The 12,185-nt window shown below is 42.0% G+C and overlaps 1 protein-coding gene across 4 annotated transcripts in view; it reads left to right on the top strand.

Annotated features, from left to right (window-relative positions):
* Positions 1-12,185, top strand: part of TTLL7 (tubulin tyrosine ligase like 7) — a 324,337-nt gene that overhangs the window by 215,897 nt on the left and 96,255 nt on the right. For all 4 annotated transcript variants that reach the window (XM_030206297.1, XM_030206296.1, XM_030206298.1 and 1 more), the window contains one exon: positions 5,809-5,943. In XM_030206297.1, the coding sequence (XP_030062157.1) occupies positions 5,809-5,943 (135 nt within the window). The remainder of the gene's footprint in view (positions 1-5,808; positions 5,944-12,185) is intronic.

Genomic DNA, 12,185 nt, shown 5'->3' with positions numbered 1-12,185 from the left:
TTAATATGGGGGCAGAACACTTTCTCTGCATTGTTGGAGGTAAAATTATTTTTTGCTTTCCTTATATTTCTTAGTTAAAGTGTAATATACCATTACCAAGGTCTTTAAGGGGTAAAAAATCATTTGGCTTGTGAAAATTGGGGTAAAACTATATGCATGGCTGCAGAGATGGGTAGCAACGAAATACTTGTACTTCATTACAGTAGTTAAGTACAATTGTCAGTACTTTTACTTCTAACGAGTTACAAGTAAAAGTATTGCAAAAAGAATATAACTTGTTACAAATAAGTAGTACTTTTGTACTTTGTAACGAAGTACGGTTTAAAAAAGTATTTTTAAAATAAAAGTATTTTCCATATCTATGCAGCTGATTGGGCCCAAACTTCGGGTCCCAAAAACAGCTGAGCTGTGACCAGAAGTTCGGGCTCAATCAGCTGTAAGCCAGCATCTGACGTCATTAGAAATTCCTACTTATGAACTCCCTCTGTTTTAAAGTGGAAACAGTCCCTCCTTCCCTGACCCACTGGTGATCCAGTGGTAAGCTGGGGCAGGAGCAACCCTCGTCTGCCACATCCCCTTCCCCTGGAGCGGCATCTCCTCTATTCTTCCTCAAGCCAATTCCAACTTTCCCTAGGCGGCATCTCCTCCCTTTTTTGACTGACTCCCTCTTTCCCACGGCATCTCCTCCCTTTCTTGACCCCACCCCAAGTCTTCCTCCAATTTGTTCTAAAGGTCAGCGGGTGCCGGGCATCAGCAGTGATTCATACACATATGCTGCCCTGCCATTGGCCCCAGCATTGTCTCTCTACTGTGGCCCGCCCCAGTGGAAATGGGAAGTTATGTCAGAGGGCAGGCCGAGCAGTAGACGAGCAATGCCAGGGCTGGCGACAGGGCAGCATGTGTGTGTGAATTGCTTCTGCTGCTTTCTGATTTTTAGAAGAAGTTGAAGGTCGACTCGGAAGGGTTAAAGAAGGGAGGAGATGCTGTCTTGAGGGGGGGGTTGTTTGAGGAAGGAAGAGAGGAGATGCTGTGGGGTGGGGGGGAATAGAAGGAGAAACTCGGGGAGGGGGGAGAAGGGGTTTTGAGCAATGAGGTTGCATGAAAAGAGGAGGCGGGATGCTGCATCCATGCTGTCATTCTTTATGGTTGGTAGCATTTTTATTTAATGTCACTTTTGTTTTCAAACATGCCATCTTGTGCAGCATACGGATGTACACAGAGGAAGTATAATAGCGGAATAACTTTTCATAGGTAGAGCAGTAATTTGTTTTATAAATCGTAATGAGTGTATCATTTGGAGAGGGGCTGGTTATAGGGACACCCTACTTTGTGTTATATTCTTGCAGAGATTTTATTTCTGTTAGAAACTCTGAATGTTGAGCACCTGATTCTCATAACATGATGTCTGTTTTAGTTTACTATTTACAGTGGGGGAAATAAGTATTTGATCCCTTGCTGATTTTGTAAGTTTGCCCACTGACAAAGACATGAGCAGCCCATAATTGAAGGGTAGGTTATTGGTAACAGTGAGAGATAGCACATCACAAATTAAATCCGGAAAATCACATTGTGGAAAGTATATGAATTTATTTGCATTCTGCAGAGGGAAATAAGTATTTGATCCCCCACCAACCAGTAAGAGATCTGGCCCCTACAGACCAGGTAGATGCTCCAAATCAACTCGTTACCTGCATGACAGACAGCTGTCGGCAATGGTCACCTGTATGAAAGACACCTGTCCACAGACTCAGTGAATCAGTCAGACTCTAACCTCTACAAAATGGCCAAGAGCAAGGAGCTGTCTAAGGATGTCAGGGACAAGATCATACACCTGCACAAGGCTGGAATGGGCTACAAAACCATCAGTTAAGACGCTGGGCGAGAAGGAGACAACTGTTGGTGCCATAGTAAGAAAATGGAAGAAGTACAAAATGACTGTCAATCGACAAAGATCTGGGGCTCCACGCAAAATCTCACCTCGTGGGGTATCCTTGATCATGAGGAAGGTTAGAAATCAGCCTACAACTACAAGGGGGGAACTTGTCAATGATCTCAAGGCAGCTGGGACCACTGTCACCACGAAAACCATTGGTAACACATTACGACATAACGGATTGCAATCCTGCAGTGCCCGCAAGGTCCCCCTGCTCCGGAAGGCACATGTGACGGCCCGTCTGAAGTTTGCCAGTGAACACCTGGATGATGCCGAGAGTGATTGGGAGAAGGTGCTGTGGTCAGATGAGACAAAAATTGAGCTCTTTGGCATGAACTCAACTCGCCGTGTTTGGAGGAAGAGAAATGCTGCCTATGACCCAAAGAACACCGTCCCCACTGTCAAGCATGGAGGTGGAAATGTTATGTTTTGGGGGTGTTTCTCTGCTAAGGGCACAGGACTACTTCACCGCATCAATGGGAGAATGGATGGGGCCATGTACCGTACAATTCTGAGTGACAACCTCCTTCCCTCCGCCAGGGCCTTAAAAATGGGTCGTGGCTGGGTCTTCCAGCACGACAATGACCCAAAACATACAGCCAAGGCAACAAAGGAGTGGCTCAAGAAGAAGCACATTAGGGTCATGGAGTGGCCTAGCCAGTCACCAGACCTTAATCCCATTGAAAACTTATGGAGGGAGCTGAAGCTGCGAGTTGCCAAGCGACAGCCCAGAACTCTTAATGATTTAGAGATGATCTGCAAAGAGGAGTGGACCAAAATTCCTCCTGACATGTGTGCAAACCTCATCATCAACTACAGAAGACGTCTGACCGCTGTGCTTGCCAACAAGGGTTTTGCCACCAAGTATTAGGTCTTGTTTGCCAGAGGGATTAAATACTTATTTCCCTCTGCAGAATGCAAATAAATTCATATACTTTCCACAATGTGATTTTCCGGATTTAATTTGTGATGTGCTATCTCTCACTGTTACCAATAACCTACCCTTCAATTATGGGCTGCTCATGTCTTTGTCAGTGGGCAAACTTACAAAATCAGCAAGGGATCAAATACTTATTTCCCCCACTGTATTTATTTACTTATTTATGATATTTTTATATCTCACATTAAACATGAATTAGTTTGAAACCTGTGAGCATTTAAAATCTTTTTTTTTCTGTGCTTAGATGAAAAGAAAAAGATGGCATGTGGGAACTTGCTCCTTTTGTTTTTGTGGATTGCAGTGATATTATAAAAATGCACTTGATATTTTTTATTACTACTATTTAAAAGACAGATATTGAATAATGAGGGTAGAGCTACCTTCATGCAGAAGCCCAGAGTCAGTCTAAATGTGCCAACATTGTCCAGTTCAGCACACTATTAGCCACCAAGTTCATACAAAGTTAATTATGTTCAATGGAAAATAAATCTGTTGGCTCAAGGTGAATCCTAAGGTGGTGGAATAATTAGGTATAAGTTGTGTTGTTTCTGACTTGTACTGCTTTGGGTCCTGCTGATCTGCACATCTTCTATTTGGAATTTTGGAAGATGGAAATGAGAAAAACAAATTAAGTTTTGGATATACTCTGTAGAAGTTGTTGTTTACTTTTGCAATGTGTGTATGGATGCCTGCTGTGGTGTTAATGATAATAGTCAGAAAGCCTTCAGAATAAGGACTGTATCTAGCTGTGTGTCTTCGATGAATTATCCCAGTGCAGGCCAGCTTGTTCAGGTGGCGTGACAAAGTGCTTTTCCTGCTTTAGAATGCATTAGCACAAACTTGAGCAGGTCATAGGTTCATCCATACCAATATCATGCCTCTATTTAGAGGAAGTGAAAGAGAAAGAGGGCATATAGAAAACTGTCCACCCATTGATTTACATTTGTAGCTGTCATGCTGGCCATTGAACTAATGTAATACCCCTGACCCTCATGGTAAATGCTTGAGCAGGCAGATGAGATATGGTTCATATCCAACAATAGCATTTTCTTGCCCACCACTAGTGTAGTAATCCCAAATGGTCCTCCTGCTGTGGCACCATTAAATAATTAACTGAGAAGCATCGAACTGAGAATATGATTTTGCACTCTCTTTAGTATCATTTTTGTACTGAAAGATAGCTATTGGTACACTGCTCAAGTGTGTATGCTGCCCTTTCTATACCAGATGTCTATGTGATAAGGTATGCTTTTAATCTTAACAATCGATTATGTTCTGCTTTTCACTCTGCAATGCATTTATATTTATGAAGGATGATATTTCCATTTGTATGCATCTTAATATATTCAAGCTTTTATGTTTCTGTTCCATTGTACCCTCAGAGATCTAGATAGGTCACAATCAGGCTTATTTTCAAAAGAGAAGGGCGTCCATCTTTCGACACAAATCGGGAGATGGGCATCCTACTCCCAGGGTCGCCCAAATCGACATAATCGAAAGCCGATTTTGGGCGTTCTCAACTGTTTTCTGGCGCGGGGACGACCAAAGTTCACAGGGGCATGTCGGAAGCATAACGAAGGCAGGACTGGGCATTCTTATCACATGGGCGTCCTCGGCCGATAATGGAAAAAAGAAGGGCGTCCCTAACGAGCACTTGCCCGACTTTACTTGATCCATTTTTTTCTTGCGACCAAGCCTCAAAAAGGTGCCCAAACTGACCAGATGACCACCGGAGGGAATCAGGGATGACCTCCCCTTACTTCCCCAGTGGTCACTAACCCCCTCCCACCCTAAAAAAAACTTTAAAAATATTTTTTGCAAGCCTCTATTCCAGCAAGCGGACCCAGGCACATCCCCCCCTACCTGTTACACTTGTGGTGGTAAATGTGAGCCCTTCAAAACCCACCAGAAACCCACTGTACCCACATGTAGGTGCCCCCTTCACCCGTAAGGGCTATGGTAGTGTTGTACAGTTGTGGGGAGTGGGTTTTGGGGGGGGGCTCAGCACCCATGGTAAGGGAGCTATGCACCTGGGAACAATTTGTGAAGTCCACTACAGTGCCCCCTAGGGTGCCCTGTTGGTGTCCTGGCATGTGAGGGAGACCAGTGCACTACGTATACTGGCTCCTCCCACGACCAAATGACTTGGATTTGGTCATTTCTGAGATGGGCATCCTCAGTTTCCGTTATCGCTGAAAACCGGGGACGACCATCTCTAAGGATGACTATTTCTAAGGTTGACCTAAATGTTAAGATTTGGGCATCCCCGACCGTATTATCAAAACGAAAGATGGACGCCCATCTTGTTTCGATAATACGGGTTTCCCCGCCCCTTCCCGAGGACGCCCTCAGGAAAACTTGGGTGCCCCGTTCGATTATGCCTCTCAATGTGATATGTACATATTCAGAATACAGTACTGCTGCTTATAAGCATGCTAGATTCTGTGGTTCGACTTGTTAAAAATACTTTTTACTTTGTAGTAAAAAAGTGATTTTTTTTTTAACTTGAGTATTTTTTTTTTATAAGACTTTCTACTTTTATTTCACTTCTTTTGAAGCCAGTACTTAAGTACTTTTAAAAAGTAACAAACCCATCTCTGCATGATTGAATCACATGCACATACGTTCCTGCAAACTTCAGAAGAGATTCTGAGGGTGGGAGACTGAACAGCATTTGAAGTTTCGATTGTGCAAAATGACATACATTGTTTTGGGCCAAAAAACTGTGCACAGAGAAAGCAGATATAAATCTTTGTAGTTTTTCCTTAGATATTAAAGAAAGACAGACTACTGCTTTCATTATTAGTGCAAACCCCACATGTAACGATGGAGTTTGCACTATAGCATTATAACAGTTTTCATTGTTTACAGAGAACTTAAATTGCCACAATAAACCAGCAATAATGAACTCACTGAGTTTGACTTCACTTTTCAGAGTGAATACGTGCTGCATCACAGAGCAAAGGAGCAGGAAGAAGCATTAACAATGCAGGCATTATATGTTCTGAAGGATTTGCGGGTGAAGTCTCCAGGAAAAACAGATAAAGAAACAGATTTAATAATAGATGATGTAAGTACTCAGCATATAGTTCAAGCAGAAGTCGTATAGGAAGTTCAGCAAAGAACCTTATGTGAGATACCACAAAATCTTAAGACAGTGATGACAGATTGTTATAGTACTCAAAATATTAGGAGAGTACTGTATTTTGTAGATATGAATTTACAGGAAAGCATTATCCCCCAGATTCCATATATGGCACCCAAAATTGGGCGCTGATATCGGGGCACTTATCCAAGATGTGCGCCCAATTAAATTGGCTAAAGAGTCAACTAGTGCCAATAAGTGCATAAGTAATGCCACACTGGGAAAAGACCAAGGGTCCATCGAGCCCAGCATTCTGTCCACGACAGCGGCCAATCCAGGCCAAGGGCACCTGGCAAGCTTTCCAAACGTACAAACATTCTATACATGTTATTCCCGGAATTGTGGATTTTTCCCAAGTCCATTTAGTAGCGGTTTATGGACTTGTCCTTTAGGAAACCATCTAACCCCCTTTTAAACTCTGCCAAGCTAACCGCCTTCACCACGTTCTCCGGCAACGAATTCCAGAGTTTAATTACGCGTTGGGTGAAGAAACATTTTCTTTGATTTGTTTTAAATTTACTACACTGTAGTTTCATCGCATGTCCCCTAGTCCTAGTATTTTTGGAAAGCGTGAACAGACGCTTCACATCCACCTGTTCCACTCCACTCATTATTTTATATACCTCTATCATGTCTCCCCTCAGCCGTTTCTTCTCCAAGCTGAAAAGCCCTAGCCTCCTTAGTCTTTCTTCATAGGGAAGTCGTCCCATCCCCGCTATCATTTTAGTCGCCCTTCGCTGCACCTTTTCAAATTCCACTATATCTTTCTTGAGATTTGGCGACCAGAATTGAACACAATACTCAAGGTGCGGTCGCACCATGGAGCGATATAACGGCATTATAACATACTCACACCTGTTTTCCATACCTTTCCTAATAATTCCCAACATTCTATTTGCTTTCCGAGCCACAGCAGCACACTGAGCAGAAGGTTTCAGTGTATTATTGACGACGACACCCAGATCCCTTTCTTGGTCCGTAACTCCTAACGTGGAACCTTGCATGACATAGCTATAATTCGAGTTGGCTATTCTATTACAGTGTGTGCCCAAATCCCATGATATACAACCCAAAAGAGAGTGTGGCCATGAGAGGTGCAAGGGGAGTGAGGAGTATTCCTAAAATTTACGCAGTGTTATAGAATACCGGGGATGTGAGCCTGGAATTACGCCTGGTTTCAGCAAGTGTAGGTCCTGGCGCCTAAATCTGGGTGCCGAAATTGGAGCTCAATGCCATTCTATAATGAGCGTTCATCTTTGAGTACCCATTATAAAATAGTATTGAGTAATAGCACCCTTACAAATAAGAACTTCACGTAGACAGAACTCGATACTGTGGTTCAATGAAGAACTGAAAAAACTAAAAACATAATCTAGGAAACTGGAACATGCATGGAAAAAAATAAAAGATGAACACACACTCAACGCATGGAAACAACTACAAAAGAAATACAAATACACAATAAGACAGACCAAAATGTCGTACTACAAAACTAAAATTGGGCCGGACTACAAAAACACGAAGAAACTATACCATCTCGTGAACAAACTACTAGACACAACGCCGGTCACTACAACCAACACTGACATCCCATCTGCAGACAACCTTCATTAATGGTCTAGACCCAACCCCTGGTGAATACCTTGCCGACCGAATATTGTCAAATTTTGCTCTCCTCAGCACTAACACAGTTACCCAGGCAATTAAACAATACTCCAACAGCTATTGTCAACTGGACACCTGCCCCAGCTACCTAATACAATCTGCCCCCCACTGCTTCATAACAGATCTCACATCCCACTTAAACTTCATGCTTCAACAGGATATCTACCCTAAAGAAAAAGGCAACATCCTGCTCACCCCAATACCAAAAGACACCAAGAAAAAAAACAAACGACATTACCAGTTGCATCTATCCCATTAGTAGTCAAACTAATGGAAGGACTGGCGACCAAACAACTCAATGACTACATAAACAAATTCACTATACTACATGAGTCACAATCAGGATTTCGACCCCTACATAGCACTGAAACAGTACTACTCAAACCAAATTCAAGGAGGAAATAGCAATAGGCAAGAGCATTCTCCTCCTCCAATTTGACATGTCAAGTGCGTTCGACTTTTAACCATAACATATTGCTAAGACTCCTAGAATACTTTGGAATCAGTGGTGGCACTCTCAATTGGATTAAGGGTTTTCTAACCACAAGAACATATCAAGTGAAATCAAAAACAAACATATTGTCACCGTGGAAACCAGGCTACGGAGTACTGCAAGGATCACCACTATCACCGATCCTTTTCAACCTCATGATGACTCCACTAGCCAAGACCTTATCCACCCAAGGCCTTAACCCATTTATCTACGCTGATGATGTTACATTATGCATCCCATACAAACATAATCTGGCTAAGCTTGAACATCATGAACTCATGAGCAAATGCATTCCAACTAAAACTAAATACAGAAAAAAACACACTGTCTCATCATCTCATCTCATCCCAATACAATACATACAAACCCACAAACATTAGCACCCCAGGATACACCCTCCCTATTTTATTTTTTTTTTATATTTGTACCCCGCGCTTTCCCACTCATGGCAGGCTCAATGCGGCTTACATGGGGCAATGGAGGGTTAAGTGACTTGCCCAGAGTCACAAGGAGCTGCCTGTTCCTGAAGTGGGAATCAAACTCAGTTCCTCAGGACCAAAGTCCACCACCCTAACCACTAGGCCACTCCTCCACTCAGCCAGCCTGAAAATTTTCGGAGTAACAATCGACCGTAACCTATCACTAGAGACCCAAGCGAAATCCACCATAAAGAAAATGTTTTTCTCAATATGGAAACCATTCTTCCCGAGGGAAATATTTCGTAACCTGGTACAATCAATGGTACTAAGCCATGCAGATTACTGTAATGGAATCTATGCGGGATGCAAGGATCAAATCATAAAGAAACCTCAGACTGCCCAAAACACAGCAGCCAGGCTTATATTTGGAAAAACACGTTTTGACAGCGCCAAACCACTCAGAGAAAAATTACATTGGCTACCAATCAAAGAATGTATCACTTTCAAAATCTGCACGACTGTTCATAAAATTATTTACGGCAAGGCACCGGGATACATAACAGACCTCATCGACCTGCTAACCAGAAACACCACAAAATCTGCATGATCATACATAAACCTCCACTACCGAAGCAGCAAAGGACTCAAATACAAATCCATCTATGCATCCAGCTTTTCCTACCTAAGTGCACAACTATGGAACGCATTGCCAAAAGCAGTAAAAACTACGCTCGACCACCTAAATTTTCGGAAAGCACTAAAGACAGATCTGTTCAGAACAGCATACCCCACCGACCCAACATAAAAATACCTGGTCACTTGCGACACAATGTAACCAAAGACCGTAACGGACATTGCCTGACTCTTCTTACCCCCTTTCCCTCTCTAAGTTCCCCCCAACTGTACCTACCATACATGTACCTCATTCTACCACAATATCACTTTGTATTCATTCATACCATGTATTTCTTCAGACCGGAATCGGCTAACGCCGTTAACGGTTATATGTAAGCCACATTGAGCCTGCAAAAAGGTGGGAAAATGTGGGATACAAATGTAACAAATAATAATATTAATAATAAATAATAATAATAATATTCCTCATGTCGTTTTTCAGTCTTCCTCCTTGCAACTTTTTCATGTCCTGTAGCCTCTTCATTTTTGGAAAAGGCTCTTTTGTTCCTTTCTATCTTTCAAGAATTTAAATGTCTGCATCATATCTACCCTGACCCTCCTCTCCTCCGAGGTATATATATTCAGGTCTTCAAGTTTTTTCTCATAGGCCTTCTGGCACAGACCCCATACCTACTTTCCTTTGAACAGTTTCAAGTCTTTTTATGTCCTTGGTAAATTACAGTCCCCAAAATTGAACACAGTACCTCCAATGCGGTCTCACCAACAACTTGTAAAGTGTCATTATCACCTGCTTATGCCTCTGTCAATTTAGCCAAGCATCATTCTGGCCTTGGCCACTGCCTTATCACACCTTGAGCTCTCCAGAGACTACCCCAAAGTCTCTTTCCTGGTCCATGTATTTCAGCCTCTCACCTCCTATTGCATACAGCTCCTTTGGATTTTGACACCTCAAATAAGAACATAAGAGTAGCCATACTGGGTCAGACCAGTGGTCCATCCAGCTCAGTATCCTATTTCCCAAACAGTGGCCAAGCCAGGTCAGAAGTACCTGGCAGAAACCCAAATCGTGGCAACACTCCATACTACAAATCCCAGGGCAAGCAGTTGCTTCCCATGTCTGTCTCAATAGCAGACTATGGACATTTCCTCCAGGAATTTGTCCAAACCTTTTTTAAACCCAGATATTCTAACCGCTGTTACCACCTCCTCCGCAAAGAGTTTCCAGAGCTTAAGTATTCGTTGAGTGAAAAAATATTTCCACCTATTTGTTTTAAAAGTATTTCCATGTAACTTCAAGTGTCCCCTAGTCTTTGTACCTGAGGAACAAGTAAAAAATTGATTTACTTCACTCGTTCTACACTACTCAGGATTTTGTAGACCTCAATCATATCTCCCCTCAGCCATCTCTTTTCCAAGCTGAAGAGCCCTAACCTCTTTAGCCTTTCCTCATATGAGAGGAGTTGCTCTTCTTTGAACCTTTTCTAATTTCGCTATATCTTTTTTGAGATATGGTGACCAGAACTGAACGCAATACTCAAGGTTCGGACGCACCATGGAGCGATGCAAAGGCATTATAGTATTTTTGGTCTTATTCACCATCCCTTTCCTAATAATTCCTAGCATCCTGTTTGCTTTTTTGGCTGCCGCTGCACACTGAGCAGAAGATTTCAGTGTATTATCTTTTTCTTGAGCGCTGAACCCCAAGGTGGACCCAAGCATCAGGTAACTGTGATTCAGATTATTCTTTCCAATGTGCATCACCTTGCATTGCATTTATCCACATTAAATTTCATCTGCCATTTGGATGCCTAGTCTTCCAATTTCCTAAGGTCTTCCTGCAATATTTCACAGTCCACACGTGTTTTAACAACCTTGAATAGTTTTGCATCATCTGCAAATTTGATCACCTCACTTGTCATTCCGATTTCCGTATCATTTATAAATATGGTAAATAGTACCGGGCCCAGTACAGATTCCTGCGGCACTCCACTTTTCACTCTCCTCCATTGAGAGAAATGACCATTTAAACCTACCCTCTGTTTTCTGTCCGATACCTAATTCCTAATCCACACCAGAATCTTGCCTCCTATCCCATGACTCATTAATATTCTCAGGAGTCTCTCATGAAGAACTTTATCAAAAGCTTTCTGAAAATTTAAATACACTACATCAACTGGCTCATCTTTATCCACGTATTTATTCATGCCTTCAAGAAATGAATCAAATTGGTGAGGCAAGACTTCCCTTGGCTGAACCCATGCTGACTCTGTTCCATTAAACTATGTTTTTCCATGTGTTGTATAATTTTATTCTTTATAATAGTTTCCACTATTTTGCCCAGCACCGACATCAGGCTTACCGGTCTATAATTTCCCAGATTGCCCCTAGAACCCTTTTTAAAAATCGGCGTCATATTGGCCACCATCCAATCTTCAGGTACTACAGATGATTTTAATGACAGGTTACATATTACTAACAGCAGATCATCAATTTCATGCTTTGAATACCCTTGGATGTATGCCATCCGGTCCAGGTGATTTACTACTCTTTAATTTGTCAATTTGGTTCAGTACATCTTCCAGGCTCACCGAGATTGTTTTTCAACTCCTCTGCATCATCAACCTTGTGGCTTTGTGAAAAATGATGAAAGAAGTGGAGTTTTTTTCTGACTGATGATTAAAAAGAACCCTCTGTGTGTATGAACGTTTATCTTTGAAACAGAGGTGCTTCTGATATATACTGAGGTCTTTTTTCTCCACTATATTTTCATTGAAGAACACAAGATATAACTGTAGATATGGATACTAAATTTGTATAAGGTTTTTGTGTATTGATGATATTGAGTTGTACAGATTCTGTCTATTACAGTGGTAATTGAAATCACCCACTATTATAGCATTGCCCAATTTGCTAGCTTTCCTAATCTCTGTAAACATTTCTTCATCTGTCTGTTC

This window comes from Microcaecilia unicolor, chromosome 6, assembly GCF_901765095.1.
Source record: "Microcaecilia unicolor chromosome 6, aMicUni1.1, whole genome shotgun sequence".
Lineage (NCBI taxonomy): Eukaryota > Metazoa > Chordata > Amphibia > Gymnophiona > Siphonopidae > Microcaecilia > Microcaecilia unicolor.
The sequence above is the reverse complement of the archived record's forward strand: the minus strand, read 5'-3'. Positions and strand labels throughout refer to the sequence as shown.